The 24079-nt window shown below is 38.0% G+C and overlaps 1 protein-coding gene across 1 annotated transcript in view; it reads left to right on the top strand.

Annotated features, from left to right (window-relative positions):
- Positions 1-24079, top strand: part of NCKAP5 (NCK associated protein 5) — an 845077-nt gene that overhangs the window by 273739 nt on the left and 547259 nt on the right. Inside the window, exon 3 of the mRNA XM_070731175.1 lies at positions 5232-5305. Coding sequence (XP_070587276.1) covers positions 5232-5305 — 74 coding nt within the window. The remainder of the gene's footprint in view (positions 1-5231; positions 5306-24079) is intronic.

Raw genomic sequence — 24079 nt, 5'->3', positions numbered from 1 at the left:
CCAAACCATCAAGTGCAGTTAGTAGAAATAAAAAGAGGACACATTTTCTTGTGGGTGATTCGACTGTTAGAGGTGTTGATTTGGGACAGAGTAAGGATGTGGTGAAGGAGATGAGGTGTCTCCCAGGGGCCACTGCCAGCAGGGACAGGAGGCGGATTACAAACATTGTCAAGGCTGTGAGTAAAGGTAATAACGTTGATGTGGTGGTGCATCTTGGCACAAATGATTTGTCCCAGAGAAATGTTAATGTAGTAAAAAGAGATTTTCAATGTCTAAGTGTGGAGCTGGGTAAAATAACTGATTCAGTGACTTTCTCAGAGGTGTTACCAGTTTGTGGCCAAGAGGATAAAACAACGTGTATCAGAGAGTTTAATGTATGGTTAAGGCAGTGGTGTAAAGCTGAAGGTTTTGGCTATGTAAGTCATGATGTCAGTAGGTGGTCTAATAGGGAGTTGTTTAAGAGGGATGGTTTGCATCCATCATACAGAGGTACCCAGGTGCTCGGTGAGGAATTCAGAACTTTCTTGGACAGGCATTTAAACTAGGTAAAGGGGAGAGAGATGTAACTGATGTGGGTGATTTCTGTCCCCCACCAATGAGGATAAATCAGTTTTTGGAAGCTTATGAAAAGGGAGCTGCAAATGAAATAGATGTAGCTGTGGATGATAAGGGGCAAACTAATAATGAAAATAATGTTGTTCGGGTAATGTGCACGAATGCTCGAAGCTTGAGCAACAAGCTCTGTGAGTTAATGGCCATAATATCTAGAGATAATTTGGATCTGGTTGCCATAACTGAGACATGGTTTAAGGATTCTAATGAATGGGAAATATCCATACCAGGATATACACTGTATAGGAAGGATAGAATAGAGAGAAGGGGAGGTGGAGTAGCCATTTATGTTAAAGAAAGTCTAAAAACAACACTAATTCAAAATACATGTCAAGATCTGGAGACTCTCTGGATTTGCATGCAAAATAAAGAAGGTTCTGTCATTAGAATTGGGGTGATCTATAGGCCTCCAGGGCAATCTGAGGAATATGACAACAAGATGGTGGATGAAATTACCCAAATGGCACTAAAGGGAGATATTGTGGTTATGGGTGATTTCAACATGCCTGATGTTGACTGGAATATCCCCAGTTCCCTTACATGCAAAAGTAAGAATATAGTAGAGGCCTTTACAGGAGCAGCTCTGGCACAGCTGGTTAAGACACCAACTAGAGGGGAGAATATTCTAGATTTAGTTTTTACGAATGGGAATTGGGTTTCAGAGGTCAAGGTGGGAGAAAATTTAGGTTGCAGTGACCATCTATGTTTGTGGTTTGATGTAAAAACTCATTGTGAGCAATCCTATAATGCAACCAAAGTATTGGATTTCAGAAAAACAAATTTTAATGCAATGGGGGAATATTTAGATAATGAATTAAAGGGGAGGGATAAAATGGCAGGAGCGAGCACCCAGTGGACTGTATTAAAAAAGGCCATCTTAAAAGCCACTGGACTGTATGTAAGACAAATAACTAAAGGTAAAAGGAAGAAGAAACCGCTATGGTTTAGCAATGATGTAAGGGCTATAGTCAATGAAAAAAAGGCTACCTATAGGAGGTATAAAGAGTCTGGAAGTATAGCTGATAGGGAGGTGTATAAAATGAGACAGAAGGAGGCAAAACAGATAATATATGCTGCTAAAGCCTCAAAAGAGGAAGAAATTGCCAAATCAGTAAAGAAGGGGGATAAAACCTTCTTCAGATATATTAGTGATAAGAAGAAGAAAAACTGCGGCATCACGAAGCTTAGTACCGGGAATAATACATGCATTAATGGGAATAAGGAGATCGCTGACCATTTCAATAGCTACTTCTGTTCAGTTTTCTCAAAAGACACCTTACAAAATAATACTATGGAGGGATATAGCATTGCTTCCAGCTGTATGGATTCAGCTCCAGTGATCTTAGAAGCCGATGTCTTAGAAGAACTTGAACGATTAAAGATAAATAAGGCAATGGGTCCAGATGGCATCCACCCCAGAGTTCTTAAAGAACTCAGATCAGTCATTGCTACCCCCCTGACTGATTTGTTTAACCAATCCTTGTTAACAGGAGAAGTTCCTGAGGATTGGAGAATGGCCAGTGTTGTGCCTATCCACAAGAAGGGCAGTAGAGAAGAAGCTGGTAACTACAGGCCAGTTAGCTTGACATCAGTGGTAGTTAAAATGATGGAGACTCTACTCAAAAAGAGGATAAATCAGCACCTAAAAAACAATAACTTATTGGACCCAAATCAGCATGGCTTTACTGAAGGCAAATCATGTCAGACTAATCTCATTGATTTCTTTGACTATGTCACAAAGGTGTTGGATTAAGGTGGTGCCGTGGATATTGCCTACCTGGACTTCAGCAAAGCCTTTGATACGGTTCCACATAAAGAGCTGATAGATAAATTAGTGAAGATTGGACTTAATCCCTGGATAGTTCAATGGATTTGCAGCTGGCTGAAGCATAGACATCAGAGAGTTATTGTTAACGGCGAGTATTCTGAGCAGAGTCAGGTTACAAGCGGTGTGCCACAAGGGTCTGTTCTGGGTCCTATTCTTTTTAATATGTTTGTGAGTGACATAGGGGAAGGTTTGGTAGGGAAGGTTTGCCTATTTGCCAATGACTCTAAAGTGTGCAATAGGGTTGATATTCCTGGAGGCGTCTGTAATATGGTAAATGATTTAGCTTTACTAGATAAATGGTCAAAGCAATGGAAACTGCAGTTTAATGTTTCCAAATGTAAAATAATGCACTTGGGGAAAAGGAATCCTCAATCTGAGTATTGTATTGGCAGTTCTGTGTTAGCAAATACTTCAAAAGAAAGGGATTTAGGGGTAGTGATTTCTGACAGTCTCAAAATGGGTGAACAGTGCAGTCAGGCGGTGGGGAAAGCAAGTAGGATGCTTGGCTGCATAGCTAGAGGTATAACAAGCAGGAAGAGGGAGATTATGATCCCGCTATATAGAATGCTGGTGAGACCACATTTGGAATACTGTGTTCAGTTCTGGAGACCTCACCTACAAAAAGATATTGACAAAATTGAACGGGTCCAAAGACGGGCTACAAGAATGGTGGAAGGTCTTAAGCATAAAACGTATGAGGAAAGACTTAATGAACTCAATCTGAATAGTCTGGAGGACAGAAGGAAAAGGGCGGACATGATCGAAACATTTAAATATATTAAAGGGTTAAATAAGGTCCAGGAGGGAAGTGTTTTTAAAAGGAAAGTGAACACAAGAACAAGGGGACACAATCTGAAGTTAGTTGGGGGAAAGATCAAAAGCAACATGAGAAAATATTATTTTACTGAAAGAGTAGTAGATCCTTGGAACAAACTTCCAGCAGACGTGGTAGATAAATCCACAGTAACTGAATTTAAACATGCCTGGGATAAACATATATCCATCCTAAGATAAAATACAGAAAATAGTATAAGGGCAGACTAGATGGACCAGGAGGTCTTTTTCTGCCGTCAGACTTCTATGTTTCTATGTTTCAAACGTAACATTTATCAGCCAGGGGGCTAGAGTCCAATCACCCCAAACCTGGCAGCATAGATGAGTCTTAAGACTCTTGTAATTAAGGCAATTAAGCCCAAAATTTATGTTGTTAAGTGAGAAATTTGTTAAGTGAACTTTGTCCCATTTTACGACTTTTGTGTACCTTTGTTATGTGAATCATTGCAGTTGCTAAGTTAGTAAATCTGGTTGTGAATCTGGTTTCCCCATTTGACTTTGCTTGTCAGAAGGTCGCAAAATGAGATCACATGACCCCAAGACATTGCAACTGTCATAAATATAAGCCAGTTTTCAAGTATCTGAACGTAAATCACATGACCACAAGATGCTGCAGTGGTCATGTGTGAAAAATGGTTGTCACATTTTTCAGTGCCATTGTAACTTCGAATGGTGACTAAACGAACAAATGTAAGGCAAGAACTATTTTAGAACTGTATTCTAAAATGTTGGATAGGTTTTTAAGACCAACACTAATGATAAATGTTTTTAATAGGATGGTTATTTATTGCCATATAGTAACCCATTTTATTAATTTAATTAGGGTAGCGAAACAGGTAGTGTGGATATCACAATTGTGAACTGCCATAATTATAAACTTTTCTGTTCTTCCTAACCAGATCCTTTTTATGGACTGAAACAATTAGCCCATGTTGTTATCTAAAACCAAAACCTCACTGAAACTTTAGCATGCTCCATTTACAATTCCCATCAATTACTATTGTATAGTTTAATTGTCTATTTAAAAAAACGCCTCTCCTGAAAAACGCTTTATGGTGGTGTATCAGCATTAAAACACCTAGTCTCCATTCAGAGTCTATTCTAACCTAGGGAAACCTCCTGAGAAACACTAGGAAAAGAAAAGGTACAGTTGTCAACTTGTAATGTATTATCTTCATGAAAAAAAGATATGTGGGAATGTTGCATTATTGATGGACTTGGATTTCCTTGAACTCTTCAGTTATGAGGATAAATGGTTGGCTAAAAGCTACCATGAATTCCACAGCTGCAAATCTTCTCAATGAATAATAAAGCATGACAATCAATGAATGCAAAAATATATGCTCTCCTAAGGGAGGGGTGGATTTTGAGTTTTTAGGTAATAAAACAAGGAGCAAGCACTATCATCTTGATTACATATACAGTACTGTACATAACCCAGATTTTTTTCTTAGTGGTGGTAATAGCATCTTGTTGAAACATTTTAAATATCATTATATTATAGAATAAGAGAACATCCTAATTGCCATCAATCTGTTTTACACTCATTTTTAACATAAAGAATACAAAGGAATTCAAGTTGTTACAAAATCAAGACCTATGACCACACACACACAAGTTTCTCTACCTTCTACAACTGAGCATTTATGTGAATTTTACCATTAAATCATATTGTGCATAGGTCAGAAGGACTTCCCTAAGCTTTTAATTTTTTATTTTAAAGTCGACATTTGACTCCAAATGTTATTGAAACTCTCTAATTAGAGGACCATTTAATTTATTTCCTATGTCATTTTCCCAATTTAAATGCTACTTTCCCCCTTTATTAAAGCTGCTTTTAACTGTAGGAGTACCTACAGAAAGAGAAAATGGCAATTTTAAAATTATTAAAACTTTTATCTACTACTACTTCTTGCCTTTCAGAAATTCATTGATAGTTTTTTTTTCTTTCCTGCAGGAATACATGGACTCAAATAAATACATAGATTATTTGCTAACTCAACAGGAAGAACAGCGCTGGAACTTGTGGAAGTAAGTAGATTTGGAATATAAATCAATAACATGTTCTTATTCCTATTTAATAAATAGTAAGAATAACACAAACCTGACAGTTTCAACATCAATTAAGGATTGGCCCTTGTCTTTTTTTTTTAATATCAAATTTGGTGTCGTCAACAAATGAAGTCCTTCCTATATATGTTCATAATATTGAATATACTTTCAGGAACACCTAACATCAAGAGATATTTGTTGCAAGAATGACATTTTCTTTTCAATATAAATTAATGAAACTAAATGTATTACTCATTAAAACAATACTATAGAAATAATGTAAACACATTACCGGAGAGGTTCCTATTTTGTACATTATACTGATAAGATTCATGTTTCTATTATATATGTTAGGATTTTAAAAAATCTGCTGCACTTTATTAAGAAAAAAAATCACTCATATCCAAAAATATTATACTGATTTATTCCTTTGAAATTCAGTTTGGCAAGTGTTCATTAAATGAGGAAATTTTTTTTATTATTATTTTAGCAGCTTTTAAGACATTTGTGTATAAAATCAACTAAAATGTTAGAGGCACATGAATTGTATGCATTAAATTGTTTCCTCTTTGTGTATGTATAGGTTTAGCTAAAACTGCAATGTGCAGATGAATTCTTCTCTGGAAGATAATATTATTGGAAGTAATGTTATTGGAAATGAACAGTTTATATCAAGACTAGAAATCCCACATTTGTTTCTGGCCATATATGTTTTTTATTTGTCCTTTTAAGGGCAAAAACTTTACAAACATAAATGTTAAATCAGCAAAGTAATATTTCCAATGTAAATCTGTATATTTTTATGGATTAATGAAATCCTGTGATCTCAGTTGGCCTTCTCAAGAATATAGAAATATATTTCTATGCACTTTTACATATATATATATATATATGTATAGAATATATTATAATTGTATGTATAGAAATATATTTCTATGTTTAGAAATGCAGGCTTAGAGTGCAATATTAAATGTGTTTCTTTAAAATACTCTTTATATTTGTTTAGGCTTACTGTTGGCTATATAATTATAGCACTGAATCCCTATAGGACAGTCTTCTGCTGATCTCAGAATTAATCCAATTAAGTACAGTGTTTTCTTATTCCCAGCTAAATGTGACAGCTTTAATCTTATATTTTCTATTCTTGCACATTTTCTAGTCTCTATTCTTTAACTTTAAGGTAAAAAGGTAAAATGCTTTCATATGCTTCCAGTGGGGGAAAAGAACACACAACAAAGTTGTATTTCATTCAGTGTGATGCATTCCCGGTTCTTAACAATATGCGTTAAAACAATGACCCATATAAAGGATTTAGCAAAATTATAAAAGCAAGTCTAAAGACTGTAGAATGAGATGTAGTAAATCCAAAGCAGATAACAAGGGAAGATGATTAACAGTCAGAGTACTGCATATGTTTGGATGCTGAAAACTGGAATGTTAAAAAAAAAAAGCTAAAGAGATCTCACAAAATCTTGGATAATTATTTAATCCAATAAGTAAGTATTCCAAGAAGTGTCTTCGGCTATTGTACTCAGCCTCTGTTTGCTGTAGACCAGTGATTCCCAACCTTTTTTTGGCCATGTCCCACCTAAGCAACTCTAAAATCTTGATGTCCCCCTCCCCCCCATTCCCGTGACATATAATTCTTACTATTAAAAAAGTGAGCTCCTACTCATGCTGAGGAAGCCCAAAAGGCTATTAACTCGGTTTAAACAAGGTTCCAATTGCCCCCATTAAAAATCAAATCCCCCCCCCCCATGGGGTATGGCCCTACATTGAGAACCACTGCTGTAGGCAATCTTGATAGACCTTGTTAAGTTACTAGCCACATTGACTGCATGTGATGCTTCACAGATGGAACCTCATTAACTATGAGGTGTATGCTTGCGAGACTTGATCTCAGTTTCAAGGCCCCTTAATCCAGAACTTCTTAACTATTACTTCCATTGATTCAGCACCTTGTGACTCGAAAGATTAGTTGCTATGATTAAAATATACAGTTTTATACATAATTGTACAAAATATATCTGTCTGTCTTACAATAAATAAAGGGGTAGAGGAACATTTAGGCACTTATTCTGCAAACAAATAAAGAAAGCACACATATTTGTCTTGCAGTAAATGATTTAATGAATGATAATGAAGAGAGGGGTAGGGAGAGATAAATAATACTAGTCAGATAAATATTATTTTTCAATGCACATCTTTTCAAATTAAAGCAAACATTACTTATTTTAAATCTGTTTTATGAGAAATAAATAAAAATTGCATTTGGGTAGTTTGAGCCCAGCATTCACCCAAGAAATCCTTTGCTTATGCAATTGAGAAAAGATGAACTCATCTCTAAGCTAGAGATGGCTGTTATTAACCAAGTCCTCTGAGTGTTGCAAGTAATCTCAAAAAATATGAAGAAGAAATCCTGGTTACTCCTGAAGATATAAAGATATGCACTATCAGCGGATTATCAAGTGTAATCACTTTCATTTGCAATGGACCCTGTAATCTTGAAATGTGTCCTATTAGACCCCTGCCAAATCAAGACTTAAAGACTTAGAATAACTTTATTGTCACTTTAAATGTACACAAATCGGCATACATTAAAATGAAATTTCATTGTATATAATTCTCAAAAAGTCATTACGTCCAATATATACTACATAAACATGACAAAATAAATACATAAATAAATTCAAAATTATGCATACCCATATACTGTATATTATATGACACAGAGAAACAACACAGTCTAGTTTGGATGGATACTTGTACACGGCGGGGAGGGGGGGAAGAATCTTGCAAGTTTAGCAAATGGATTGCATAGGGAACGAAACTGTTACAGAATCATGTATATATACATTCAAACCTCCTCCGAGAGGGAAACAACAGAAAGAGACTGTAAAGTGGATGTGTGTGTGATCTCTGACAATGGTTTGAGCTCTAAACACATAATGCTTCTATGCAATATTCTGAATCATGCGAAGCGAGCTTCCTATAATCTTCTCAGTTGTCCTTACCACTCTCTGTATGGACTTTTTCTTTGAGGCACTACAACAGAGGTGGTATTCTGACCCAGCTGCCAGACCATGGAACACAGGACAAACACCTTCCGAACAAACCTTGTTTTAATATTTACAAACTACTAATTATTTGTCTTAGCAGTTGTTCTAAGTCAATGAAATAATAAAGCAGTCTTTTCAGAGCAACAGATGTTAATTAACCTTCTTAATAGCCAGCAATAGTCCAAGCAAAAAGAATCAAAAGTCCAATGAAGAATCTGTCAAATAACAGCACATTATCTTGCTATTGATGGAAGAATGCCCAGGAGCAATTTGCAGGAAACTGGACATCTTCCAAACATAAGCCAAACAGGAGTTTTGAAATCAAAAGACACAACAGGAATGAACGAAGTTTGTTTCCTGCAAATTGGTCAGCCCTTTTCCTCAATTAAATAGGCTATAGGAGTGGCCAATTAACCCTAAGCTTTACTCCTGAGTAGTCCTTCTCCTCAGGAGCCACTCCTGCCTTTTGACACATTGAGAATAGGCTCCTCCTTTTCTTCTTCTGTCCTCATGGCAGCCTCTGGAGGTTCTGAAAGCCCTGGCTGAAACCCTGCCTCTGGCACTAAATCTACTCCAGCCTCCTCTCTGTCCTAGGTCAGCTCCAGCACACATGTGCGGACCAGACAGCTAATTTTTGGCTTGCTTGGAGGCTCTGGAAGGGAATTTTCAGCTTCTGGAGGAGCCCCAGGGGTTGGGGGAGGGCATTTTTTCCTCCCCAGGCTCCAGGGAAGCCTCTGGAGCCTAGGGAGGGTGAAAAACAGGCCTACTGGGCCAACCAGATGTTGGAAAATGGGCTCCAGAGGGCCTCGGGGGGCAGGGGAGGCAATTTTCGCCCTGCTCAGGCATTGAATTATGGGTGTGGGCACAGGTGCGATAGTGTGTGTGCACACACTTTTGGCACCCGAGGGAAAAAAGGTTCGCCATCACTGTTCTAGATCATTGTTTACTTTTGTATTTCAACCAACACCCAAAATTTAAACAGCCTTTAATTTCAGTTCCAATGATAGCATAAATAGTATAAACAATAGAATTTTACTGTTAATATGTATGTGCCAGTTAATATTTGCCTATCTCACTTGATTCTTTTTTTTTCAAAAGTTCTCTCTCCAAATACTGAAGCAAAACCTTGGGATACTGGCAAGTTTCTGTGGCATTCTTCCTTTTTTTTTTTTGTGAAGGCCAGTCTGATAAGTAGAAGACCATGGGAATAACTGATGCTGTCCAAGGGCAACACTAGATTGTCTATAGTCAGACAGATGTCCTAATAAATCAGGATAGACCACTTTCTCAGACTTCATTATGCCCTTGATTTGTGGTGGCCACAATTTAACGTATTGGGTCATTGGATGCTGAACCTGACATTGAATGATAGTCTCCAGTTTACTCTAGCTAGCTAATAAAAGAGACAGACACAAATTTTGAACGTTTAACTCCTTCAGCATTACTCACAGTCTAGGCTGATTTATAGCAATTGAGATGAGAGAGAGAGACAGAAAGGAGACTAAACGTGATGTCATACGGTTCATACAGAATGCCTATCATAACACACGTAGAGGAGTTTGCAAGAACATGCGGACAAGGAGTTTTCTTCTCTTTCTCGTTTCACAGAGCCTGATACATTTTGCTTTCTTCAAGCGGCACAGCCATCTGTTCTGGAGCATGAAAATTTATTGCTACTATCTCATTTCCCTGGGAATACTTAGGCTTAGCTCATGTTTCATAACATTTTGCAAAAATAGATCAAGAACTTGCATTCCTGATTTATTTTGCACCTCAGTATTTGTTACTTTTGCAGAAGATAAAACCTCTTAACAATCTGTTCAAATCCAACTTTTTAAGGCTTTCGGTATCTTTTCGTTTGCTTTTGATATTCTTTATATTAAAATAATATCAACGTAGCATTAAAATATAAAATTTAATCTAGGTTTAGAAATCTATACCTAGATTTAGATAATTTTGAGATATGATCTACTCTCTGTTTCTCTGTATGTTTGTCTCTTTCTTATATACTTTGAAACATTTGACATTCATTTAGCTGTGTTAGAAATGTCAAGCCTAATATTAATTCTATTCAATTTCTGTATAATAATATTCAATAACAATATTCTACTAAGTTGGAGGAAGCTGTTTCTGAATATTTAACAAAATAAATAAAATCATGCAATAACTAACATTTGTTCCCAAGTTAGTGAAAAGGTTGGTCAAACAAGAAACTTAAATGCTTATTGATCAATTGTTAATTTGCATCTATTTTATTAGAAACATGTAGCACACCATCAATTCCTCTAATATATTTGAATCTTCTAAATTAATAGAACAGTTTGCATTTATTTACCAGAACTGTTTATCTACATAGCTGAAGAGAATGGGTGGATTATACTGAAGTGACAATCAGAGACAGGAACTCTATTGATTTAGACTTTAAGAAAGATTAAGTAGAAATCAATGATGGGGGAGCTAAGGAAGAAATTGAAAAAGAAATAAAGGCTTAGCCAGGTGGATAAAACTGTTCTTTGGATCTTTCAGCATTTTCTTCCATACTTTTATATAGATGATATTAAAATAATATCAATATAGCATTAAGGTATAACATTTTAAACTCAGATTTAGAAAATTGTGAGATATGATACTGCCCGTCAGTTCATTACTACAAAAAGTGAGATTACGACAGATTCTGACTAGGCAGATTTAGGGAAAAGGGATTTATGTTGCAGAATTTTGGAAATTGAATACAGTGTTCCCTCAATTTTCCCGGGTTCGAACTTCGCGGAACGTCTATACCACGGTTTTTCAAAAATATTAATTAAAAAATACATTGCGGTTTCCCCCCCTATACCACGGTTTTTCCCGCCCGATGACGTCATATGTCATTGTCAAACTTCTGCCTGCCTTTAAAAAACATTTTTTTAAAATAAACTTTAATAAATAAACATGGTGAGTAATAATCTAAATGGTTGCTAAGGGAATGGGAAATGGTAATTTAGGGGTTTAAAGTGTTATGGGAAGGCTTGGGATACTTTTCATAGCCAAAAATAGTGTATTTACTTCCGCATCTCTACTTCACGGAAATTCGACTTTCGTGGGCGGTCTCGGAATGCATCCCCCGCAAAAATCGAGGGAACACTGTATATGTAACTTGGTACTCATTAACAAATGTGCCAAAGTTTCTGTGTGCTTCCTTTGCATTTGATCTTCTTTCTGTTTCTTAGAGTCATGGGGAGGATGCTAATCATTTGATGCCATAAAAATGTTCCATCTGTTCTTGTTCTTCAGAGTTTTCAAAATGTCCATTTTCATTTTGAGGCTCTGGGAATTCCATCACATTAAGCCTGGAACACCAGCAATTCAGACAGAAATGTTTATTTGCAAAGAGATAGTAAACTCTTTTCTACCCACCTACAATTTCATTTAGAGACACCAAGCATCCTCACCTTCTCTATTGCCAATGATTCAGAGAGGCATGAGAAAAACTAGAAGATTAAAAACAACACAAGTGAGATGTTTTAATCAAGATTCGGGAAGCTGTGACTCTCCAGATGTTTTTGTGGTTCACAGCTGAAATTGTAGGAATCTCTATTGCAGCAATATACAGAGAGACTCTCTAATCTAATTGAAGATATAGATACACATTTCTAATTCAGCAAATCAGAGAAAGAGGGGTGGGAGAGAGAGAGAGGGTGGGAGGGAGAGAGAGAGAAAGAGAGAGGGGGGGGGGAGAGATTTTCATATATACACAGCAGTTGCCACCCACCGTAGGGCACTAACTGATAATTCAAGCTGCCACCACTTTTCTTCTAAGAAAAGCCAGATATGGAAATGAGGTAGGACTCTCTCAGACTGTCTAAGGACCAAACAATAAAAGTTCACTTACGTTATTTTTTTTTACTTTGTTAACATTTTTATGCCATTCATCTTTCAATGGATCAGTGGCTTACACCGGGGGGGGGGGGGGCGCTAAATATTTCAAACAACATAAATATTTTCTGCAGTATAAGTGGTCCTCCATTTATGCAAAATTGGGCCCAGAATCTTGGTGGTTAAGCAGAATGGTCAAATCCAACTTTTGGTCACTAAATAAATTGCCCCATGAACCATTTGCTCAACAACCATAATCCTGGGTCTCCCAGTCTCAGTTGTTAAGTGATCACTTTAGTTGTTAAGCAGAACACTAGAGGGAGACCATTAGTGGACTTATGAAGGAGGGAGGGAGAAAGGAGCTTGTCAATTTCACCTACTTCTTTGTTTTTAAGACTCACAAATTCTCTATTATACCACTAAGATTAAATAGAAAGAAAGCTGAGATTTCAGCTAATGATCTTGTTTCAAGAATAGTGTTCAGAGGGTAGAAGCATCTCCATCCTGCAGGTGTTTTGCCTGTGTAGACATTTGCATACGATGAAAAGATCACAGCAGACAATTGTGGACAGCAGAGATTGTGCCAGGCCAAATCAGAAAACATGACTTAATGAATCCCAGGAAACAGCAGGTAGATTTTGCCTTCCTTGTGGGCTATGGGGGGAAAAATCATGCATTCAAGAAATTACTAGAGGACTGGACTCATGCTGGGGCAAACCACAACGGATCAGCCCTTACTTCCTCAAAGAGTAAATTTCACCACATCATGTCAACGCTGTGAGAAGAGAAGCTATCTCAAGTGCTATTACTTCAAAAGTTTGAGAAGGCACTGTTCGGAACGCTAACGTATTCATCTGACAGCAGGTTTCTCAAAATGCTGAATGAAGATGTATCTTCTATAATTCCATTGCTCCTCATTTGTTTAATTGCATAGTTGATAACTCCTTTTATTCACTCTAAATAGCCAAGGGGTAGATCAAATAAAGCTGCAGGGCAAAATAAACTCAATAGAGAATATTTCTATTCTTCCTTCAGAATAGTCAGGGATACGGATTGCAATTTTAAGAGTTATGCAACTTTGGGAATAAAAGGGGGGAAAAGGAGAACCAAATATAATGTTCTATGCTAGGGTTTAGCCGCTGTATGATATTCATGATCCAGACTTTGTCCTCCCTTTCCTAGCTAATGTGCAGCAATGTATTCGACAATTATAAGATAAAAATATCAAATTGTCTATTACATTCGAGACTGAGAATGAAGCATTCAGGACATTTGATTGAATGCGGATTACACAGGAACTGGTTTTCAATGTGCTGGGTGACCTGATACATTAACATCAGTGGACTGTTCACGTCTCATGAAATTTTGCAGAGAATTACAGAGAGATATAGAAAGGTATAACAACTATTTGCAAAAACTTCTTGATTTTGATTCAAGGTAGGGTTGGTGGAATATGATACGATGGATCGTCCACCATTTTCAAAGTTCATGTGATTTTAGGAAAGGAAGGCAGGGGCTTTAATGGGGTTTTTCAATTCTAGAGATTTTCATTAAGTGCCCCCAACCTTAAGCTAATGGGGTGGAGAGGAGGGAAGAATTGGTCTGCTATAATAGTGTGGATGTCAGGAGACAGAGAACCTAAGATCGGAAGATTTCCTACTTCATGGTTTGCAAAAAGCCCCTTTAGCACCTCCCAGGTAGGAATATTGCCAATGGTACGCTAGTAATAGGTTTATCAAAGGATTTTCAAGAAAATCACTATGGTGGGAGCAGAATCTACTATAAACATTAACTCTTCTAATTTATATAATTCACCAGAATCAGACAACTTTTCAAATACAGGAATTTTTTAAAGCTAAAATACATAAACATAGCAGAACATTTGCATGCAAAACATGCATGCATGTATGATGTACGTATGTACATATGTAATATGTATACATTTATTTAAACATTGATATAGCTGCTCATTTTTCAAATAACTTTGTGCTATATTTTCTCATTAAGCATTAAATGTGTGATTTTTAGGGAGCCTGCTTCATTTTTATTGCTTTCATTCTGAGAAAGGAACCCTTTATATTCAGATGCACTCAACTTGAAAAGTTATTAAGGATTAGAAAAAGTCCATCTTTGATTTTGTCCGATCCCATCTGTGTAAGGCAGATGGTTATTGTCTGGTGCTCTTGAACTATAATCCATGGTTCAGATGAAGGGCAGTGAGCACAGCAGTTATATACAACTATATCAGTGCACGTGTGAAAATACAATTTGAAAGAAAGGAAACGTGAACATTCAGCATTTTAATCTAGTTTAGAGATTCATTATTAAATGACATACTAAAATTAACAAAGCAAACAAATTGCAAATGTATTCAAAGTTGAATATAGGATTGTATTCAATGATTGTATGAAGCTCTAAACATGCATTCTTTAACATGTTTATAAAGAAAAGAACCAAGTACTGTATTTTCAAACTCACAAAACACCTACCTCTAAAAATGGAAAATGCTACTTTTTTTTTTTAGACTGGGTTATGCTTTGAAAACATTATTAGAGTTTCTTGAAAGTGATGTTAAAAATATGCACCATACATCATGTTTAAATCTGTTGATCCAGATACTGTATATGATAAATGGAGTTACTGAGTGGCTTTGAGGTGCAACAGCACAGATTGTTTTACACAATCCTTATCGCTGATTTTTTTAAAAAATTCAGAAGATAATAATTCTTATACTTGGCCTATCTCTAGGTACCAAGAAGAAAGTCAGGAGTTAGGAAAAGAGTGGATTCATTTTGCTAATAGAAACACAGTCAATTGTAGTTGTGCTGACTATTCTCCCTCTCATGAAACTAAATTCAACCTTCAACAACTGCTGTTATTTGTCAGACAAAAAACAGGGGGACATATCCTTTATTATGCATGTTTTCTCTTTTCAATTTCTGAACACTTCGGTTAAGATTTATGAAAACATCATTAAATGGTTTCCTGCCTTTCAAACCTTTGAACATGCTGTAGATATCATTTTGTTGATCATCAGGTACGTAGTGCTCACTGAAAAGGCACATTGATCACCAGAAAAGAGTTCTGCTTCTTGAATTTGTTGCCAAGAGCCTTCTGCATTTATACTTTCCCCATGGGAAAAGACTGCAGCGACTTGAAAGAGAAGTAACAGAGGCAGGAGAGAGACCTGGAATGGGGACAGCAAAATGTCATGCTGCTACAGTCTTTCATGCTGATATATTTGAGATGTGCTTTAACTTAGAAAACCCCAAGAGGAAATAGCTATATGGACTTCCTTACCAGGGAAGCAATATTTTTTAAAATAAAAGGCACACTATAATCAGCCAGAAATGACCCTGAGCCAAGTAGCTGCTATTATCAGCATCTATGGGACATTGATAAGTGACTAGAAACTTGTACTTTTCTTTGAAGTTGTAACAATGTAATTTTAATATTTAATGAAAAATAGATAAATGTTCAAAGATTTGCCAGTACTCTTTGAATTCAAGGATGCTCATTACTTGTTCAAGCACACTTCAATTTAACAACGTAAGGCATTTGTTGCTGCCTCCTTCTCTTTTACGCACACATACATATTCACTTACTCATTCACTTTCTGAGTGGAAATGGTAAAAAAAGGAAGAAGAGAGAGGGGAAAGGAGAGATAGTACTATGCATCCTATTTTCATTGCTTTTTCAACATACTGCAAAAAAAAAAAATTCAATTTATTGTTTTGTCACAAACAACAGTGGTGACCTGTCTCCAAATGTATGCATGCAATTGTTAAATATGTGTAGCTTGCCCATCTCACTGTATGTATGTATAATTAACTAATATATAAATGTAACATCTATAATTGACAAGATACCAAGATTATACAGTGTATTCTTGATTAGAAATTAATTATAGAAAACTATAGTGAATTATATTATTTGAACAATGTAAATAAGAATGTTAGTCTTTCGGCTAAAATATCCACTATTTGTTGTTACATCATACAAAAACTAAAAAACTAAAAAGTTTATAAATAGTATTTTCCTCTTCTTTATCATATACATATACTACTGGTATAATGGTAAATAGTTATAAAGATTTCAATGTTTTAGTGTCTCTGATTTATTTGATCTGTTCTCTTTTCCATACATACTTACATTTGCCTTGCTGTGTAGTATATGGTATGAGGGCTCTATCAACCTGGTTGCTTTCTTGCGAAAGTTTTATTACTCAAACTAGGTAACATCATCAATGATAGTCCTTTGCACCCTGAGCTTCAAATTTTCGCCTTTATTAATATATAGCAGTGATGGCAAACCTTTTAGGCACAGAATGCCCAAACTGGAAGGCGTACGCATCAGAGCACCGGAAACCTGCCAACCAGCTGGCTAGCACTCATGCTCGCCTCAAAAATCCAATGACCAGCTGGCCAGTGTGCATGTGTGCCTTGGAAACCCGATGACCAGCTAGCTGAGTTTGAGCGACGGCATGTGTGCACACAGAGAGGGCACTGTGTGCCACCTTTGGCATGCATGTTGTAGGTTCACCATCATGGGTATATAGTATGTATGCAGTGAAAGGCCACACTTTCCTTTTCCTACTGAATTGGTATTGGAGGCCGGTACAGGTGCGTGCGTGGGTGGCGGCAGGCACATGCACCTCCGCACGAGAATTTGCTTCTGCATATGCACAGAAGCAAAGAAAGCAGTAAAAATTGCTGAAATCTCATGCGAGGATGTTTGCACGCATGAAATTTGGGCAATTTCTTTGCTTCCTTGCATGTGCGGAAGCAAATTCTTTTGCGGGGTTGCATGAGGGCATGACGGAGATGCACACACATCACCGTTTCCTCTAACGGATTGGCAATCCCAGGCAGAGCCGCCGATAGGCCGGTACTACTGGGAGTGGTGTCAGGGGCCCGGCAAAATTGAAAAATGGGGGGCCCCTCGGCACCCGCCAAAAACTCTCCAACCCTGATTGCGATGGGGAAAAGTGCGCCAAGGAAAGCAAAAGGACCAGAGACACCTCGCCAAACTTCGCCTCTGCGGAGCTTCTCTGACCGCGGCCTGCACCTTCTTCCCACCCCCGCGAGGAAAGAAGGCAGGGAGGCCGGCAGACAGGCAGGGAGCCCCGATGGCAGCTGCGGAAGAAAGCGCGGGGGTGACTTGGCCCTCCGGAAGCCAAGCCGCACTGCTGGGGAAGCCGGGAGAGGGCTGAGCCTGGCCGGCTTCTCCGCCGGCCTTGTGTCCCCCCCAAGGATTGCGAGGGCAAGAGAGCAGCGCCTTTTGGCCTCCGGAGGTGCTGGGCCGGGGATTCGGGGTGGCCGTGAACACCGCCCGCTGCCCGGAGCCAATGGCTTGTTTTGGGCGGGTGCTGGCTTACTCACTTGTCTTACTGCTGCTGGCGCTGGGAGCAGGTAAGTGCGCGCGGGCAGCCGGGTGGGAAGGGCGAGGCGCAAGGGGGAGGCAAGGTCCCTCTTTTCATGCATCTGCTCAGTGAGCCTATCTTTGGAGTTGCCTTTCTTTCTCTCTTGCTCTTTCATTCTTTTTTTCTTTCTCTTTCTTTCTTTCTTTCTCTTGCTTTCTGTCCTTCCTTCCCTCCTTCCATTTCTTTCATTCCCTCTCTCTATTTTTATTTCTCTTTCATTCTCTTTCTTTCTTTTCTTTCTCTCCTTCCTTCCCTTCTTCCATTTCTTTCATTCCCTCTCTATTTTTATTTCTCTTTCATTCTTTCTTTTCTTTCTTTCTTTCCTTCTCTCTTTCTCTCTTGCTCTTTCATTCTTTTTTTCTTTCTCTTTCTTTCTTTCTCTTTCTTTCTCTCCTTCCTTCCCTCCTTCCATTTCTTTCATTCCCCCTCTCTTTTTATTTCTCTTTCATTCTCTTTCTTTCTTTCTTGCTCTTTTTCTTTCTCTCTTTTACCTTCCCTTCCTCTATTTCTTCTTTTCTTTCTCCTTCCTACCTCCCTCCCTCCCTTCAGTCCTTCCTCTCTTACATAAGTTTCCTTTCATAAGTTTCCTTGCTTCCTTCCTCTGTTCGTGTCCCTTCCCCCTTTCTTTCTTTCCTTCCTTCCCTCCCTCCATTTCTTGCTTTCCTTCTCCTTCCTCCCTTCTTTCCTCCCTCACTCCCTTCTTTCACTCCTTCCTCTCTTACTCTCCCCTTTCACCTTTCCTTGCTTCCTTTGCATCCTTCCTCTGTTCCTGTCCCTTCCCTCTTTCCTTCCTTCCTTCCCACCCTCCGTCCATTCATTCACCCATTCCTCTCTTGCTCGCCCCTTTTACCCTTCCTTCCTTCCTTCCTTCCTAGCTTGCCCTCACCTTTCTTCCCTTCCTTCCAGGTGGGAGTGCCCCCTCAAGACACCTGTCCGACTGCTGGTGCCCTGCTTTTCTCCCCTCGTCCTTTCCAGCTCCTCGCTGGTGGCTGCCGGGTGTGGGATTCCCCTCCCCTCTCCCCTCGCTAGAAAGCACATGGTTTTGTCAACAAGGCCTCTTCCAAGAAGGGAGAAGTGCCAAGGAGCTGTAAATAAGCCATGCTCCATCTGACAGATGCCAGGAGGCTCTTTCTTTCCCTCGCCGCTCCCGCTTCTTTCTTTCTCCTGGATGAGTCCACACAATCGGCTTAACCCAGTTACTGAAATAGCCTATGGCAGTGCTTCCCAACCTTGACAACTTGAAGATATCTGGACTTCAACTCCCAGAATTCCCCAGCCAGCATTCTCTGGCTGGGGAATTCTGGGAGTTGAAGTCCAGATATCTTCAGGTTGCCAAGGTTGGGAAACACTGGCCTATGGGACCGCCTCACTTGGCATAAAGCGGGAAATGATCCCCGGGGGATGGAGTGGCTTGGCGACTTAAAGTAGTTTTACAATGGTGGGGGCCCCAGACATTTAGGCTGTATGGGGCCCCAAAATTCATGATGGCGGCCCTGATCCCAGGCGTACCGGGGGCAGCCCAACACTGTATGTGTGGAAGCCATTCCTGCTTAAATTTACTTAGACTTCTATTGTGAGTATATGCCACTACTGCAGGTAGTATTTGTACACTCATGTCTTCTTGCCAAAATTATATCCTCAACAAGTTGGACTCAGCCATTCATTTATTTCTCAGACAGTCTGTGCAATCATTAAAGATCTTTCTCATTCCAGCTTAGCCATCACCATTGCCAAGTGTTAGAAATCAGACATGCCTTATGGGAGAAAATCTTTGGGTTTCCCTCAATTTGGCTTGCAGTCCTATGTTATGTGAATTTATAATTTCTGGAATGACCTCTAAAAAAATACTTTATCGTGCCCAGGCATCCCTTCAAGAAACCATAAAGATGGCTCTGGCTCCATAGTAAAAAACAGTTTTATGGAAACCTGTCTAGCTCCCTTATTCAACAGTTGCATTAATTCTCTGGCTATGTTCCCATACCATGCTTAACGTGATTACTGAATTAATGCATTCATGGTTTTGCACCATATGCACAAAATTTAATTATCCAGTTTACACAGCATACAACCTCCTTTAAAAAAAATCATCATAGAAGAAAAAAACCCACTCAAAATAACAAGATGAAAAACCACGTAAGCAAGTTTAAAATTAGCAATCTTAACATGTGGAAATGGACTTGCTAGATTTACAACTGACATCAATGTGTTGTAGGAATGTGTTACCTTTTAGAGCAATGATTGATAGGATATTTCTTTTTGCTGGGGCTCCGCCTCTTCCCTTACCTGCCCAGTTAATTGTAATGCAATGTAGCTTGTGATACTGAAACAATATCATTTTTGAAGCAAGAAAAATTCCCATTCCTTTGGTTGCTCTAAGAGTGTTGATTCTGATAAAAGTATATAGTGGCTCCATACTCCTTACTCTTGTGGTCTTTGAAGAACTGATGAACCAATCGAATGTGGTTATTACTTCTTTGACCTCTTCATTCCTGGTACCCACGGTTGTAAACTAGTATCTGCTCATGCTTCCAATAAATTAATCTGATTGGAATACAGAATAACTGAGTTGGAAGAGATGTCTGCTTAAGCACAGAGAAAGCAGGATCTGTGTGTAAACCTAGCTTCAAACATATAGCAGCAGTAACAACAAAATGTATACTTCATGCAGTGATGTTTTCCTGGTTTTTTTCCTTATGAATCTCCCTCTTTTCAATTGTCATAGAAATGAAAGCTGTGTTTCTAATGTCATAATGTGTTTGAAACTATTTTTGCTTTGTATTACATCAATTAGAACATGCTGTTTATGTAATAGTGGTATAAATATTTCTGTTGTAGTTTTTGGAAATAATTTGTCATTTTTGCATCTTGTAAATGAAATCAGTAATGTATTTAACAGTCTTGCTTCATTATATATATATATATATATTTATTTTATGTATATATCTATATAAAATAAAACTACATAATTATTATTGTAATGGGTTCTTGTAGAGACATTTGCAGGTACAGTATTGTATTTATATACAAATACAAACACACACACACACACCAGTTCACTCATGTAAATGGCTGCAGATAGGAACAAAGAGTTTTGACTTTCCTACAGATTGGTTCCATTCAGTAGTGGGTTCTAAATCCTGTCACTGCCGGCTCTCACATGTGCACCCCAGGTGGGTGGAGCTTCAAGCCACTGACACCGGTTTGCTGAACTGGGCCAAACCGGGAGCAACCCATCGCTGGTTTCATTGCTACAAAATATATAACTTATTCTTAAAATTAAGATAGTTTTAAGATGTTGACCTCTCCTGATTCCTGTAAGGGGCGTGCATAAGTGCACCAGAGTGCCTTCTGACCCCTGTCCTAATGTTTCTCTTTTACCATGTATATAAATATTATATCTTTGTATACCACCAATACATACGTGATAAACAAATAAAATAAATAAATAAATATTTTTTTTCTTTTAAAAAAATGGTTCTCTAGTAGCATCATCACTATTGTTTTTGTCTGACATATCGTACGTCTTTGTAATTTAAAAGGATTTGATATACAGGTCACGTCATTCACTGGCACGACTGAGACATACTGTGCCCTGACACATTTAGACAGCACCAGTCAGAAACAAATTGGTCGCCTGAACAAAGTTTTATCCTGAGGTGTTGCCTCAGTCTGGAGTCTTGCTGGGATTCAAACTGAGGTGCTATTAAATTGAGATCTATATTGCTCTTCCTACTAGATTTGCTGTACCAGGAATGGGTTTATTGTTGTTGTTAGCATTATTTTATGTGAATGTAAAGTAAACCCAAAATGATTTTCCTTGACAGATTCATTGTATCATGCCTTCTATCAACATTTTTTTTTACAGATGGGTATAAAAACCTTCTGCAACTTCAGTGTCTTTTTTTTCTGATAATACAAGATCTATTTAAATCAGGAATAATTAATATCAAGAGTGAACATGAATGAATGTGATACAATATTGGGGGACTTGATGCAGGTTGCAAAATGTTTTGTTCAACAAAATCTACTCACACCGCTATAACATTGAATATGTTAATAATTTCCCCTCACATCAGCATTGTTTCAAAATAATGTTAATTGGCCTATATAGATCTCATCAAACAAACAAAATAAGTTGCATAGGGCACATATAAAAAAGTCCATGTTGATTGAGTGTAGCTATATTTTGTCTTTAACATAGCTGCATTGAGTTCTAAATCAACTTTTCCATAATTGTACTGAAAATCAATGTTGGGCTAACAGGTTTAAAATTAACAAGGTCATTTTTGAAATAGAGGTATTGATAATAAGGCAAGGCTTTCTTGTAATACTGTCTTATTCTGTCATGGTTGAATATATTGCACACTCTATTAGAAACATGAGTGCTGATGGATCAAGGAAACCTCATGCTGTATGCAAAAACCAGCAGGTCACTTATGCCCATGCCAAATTCCATTGTGTTTATGCTACATATGCTTTGAGGGAAGTAAAAGGGGGATTATTTATATTCTTAAATTTAAATTCATGCTTAAGTGATGGGTTGAACTGGAGCCTAGACAATTCTACTTCCTTATTTATAATTTAGCACCCATATATCTGTCAACTAATCTGAATTATTTCCCTAAATTTCCGTTTTTTTCCATTAGTAAAAAGTGCACAAAAACATATACTGTACTTGTGGGATTGAAACACATGGTCTTTTATGAATGTTTTTTATGTGAATTTTATTCTGAGGGATGTCCAGTGGTATGATCACATCGAGGATGATTTCCCCCCCAATAGTTACCAGGGTTAATGTGATAGATAAGATTGACATATTATCTATGTGTTAAATCATGACATTAAAAAAATGAAAATACGTAAGTAAAATTACTGTTGTTTTTAAAAAGTGTAAATAACTAAATTGCTGAGCAAAATTATAGGGAATAGGGAGGACTTTTTCACTGTAAAGTCATTAGAAAACTCCCCCCCCCCCCCCCTCTCCAGGCTAAATTTTGTATATACATCCAGAAGCATTACTTTTTCCACTTTCCTCTGACTGGAGTTGGACCACATGAAACTCGAAGGCAGTTTCTTAGTTTTGGCAACTTTAAGATGTATGGCCTTCAATGTCCAGAATTCGCCTGTCAGCTTTTTGCCAATGTTGAGAAACATTGCTCTAAGGTCTTGCTGCTTACTTTCTCAGTGATATAATTGGAAACAAAGTCAGTCCGGGATGCCTCTCAGTGCTTCTTTTATTTTCTGACTGTAATTTATGCTATTTTGTTTATTTAGTCAGAAGTTGCTTTTTAAAAGAGTGATCTATCAGAAATTCAGTTGTCAGGCCCTTCTGTTTTCAGAATTCGAACCAGACAACGTTTGAGACATTTTTCCAATTGCCACAGTTCCAAACAATTTTTCCAATTAAGACAATTTTGTAATTACTTAGCAAATTGTCCCTATCACCTTGTGGCTCAACTACTGCAATACAATGGGGCTACCCTTGAAAAGCATTTGAAGACCATAATTAGTCCAAAACGCAGCCACGCAAGCTGTTGTGGGTGTACCTAGGTACACCCACGTCACACCAACACTCTGCGAACTGCATTGGCTTCCAGTTGGTCTCCGGACGCAATTCAAGGAGTTGGTTATCACCTATAAAGCCCTACATGGCTTAGGGCCTATTTATGGGACCGCCTTCTGCCCCATATCTCCGTGTCCGATTAGGACCCACAAGGTTGGCCTTCTCTGGTTCCCATTGGCCAAACAATGCTGACTGGTGGGACCACGTGGGAGGGCCTTCTTTGTGGCAGCTCTGGCTCTCTGGCTCCCTCTAACTGCCCCCAGAGATTCGTACCGCCCCCATCTCCTAGCCTTCCAAAAGGCCTTGAAAACTTAGCTTTGCCAGCAGGCCGTTGAGCTACAACATTCAGGTCCGGCTAGAAGTAATCAATGTTTTTGTTGAATGAATGTTTGAAGAGAGCATACAAACTGTTTATATTGTTTGTATGCTGCCCAGAGTCTAAAAGGAGTTGGACGGTTTATAAATTTAATAAATTAAATTAAATCCCAACAGAAGATAATATATTTACAGTAGCTCAGGGTTGAACTGTGGAACCTTTAATGGTCATTATAAAGAGTTTCCATTAGCTGACTAGGTTAACATAATCAGTGAGCAATGGGTAATGAAATGGCTGCAACCAACCAACCAACCAACAAGAATTCCACTTAGCTAATTATCTGGCTTAGAAATTTAAGGAAATCACAATAGCCAGAAGTGTCGGATGTTACAATTCCTTATTAAAATTTCAGGAACAGGCATCCATACTGAATTTCATGTAGAATGTTACAACAATGAATAAATTAGACCAATAATCTAAGCAGGAACATGACTGTCATCTCAAGACTTGTAAAATGCTAGCTTTGGACTTGGTTTAA

The sequence above is a fragment of the Erythrolamprus reginae genome, chromosome 1, assembly GCF_031021105.1.
Source record: "Erythrolamprus reginae isolate rEryReg1 chromosome 1, rEryReg1.hap1, whole genome shotgun sequence".
Taxonomy (NCBI): domain Eukaryota; kingdom Metazoa; phylum Chordata; class Lepidosauria; order Squamata; family Dipsadidae; genus Erythrolamprus; species Erythrolamprus reginae.
This window is presented reverse-complemented; position numbering and strand designations above follow the sequence as displayed.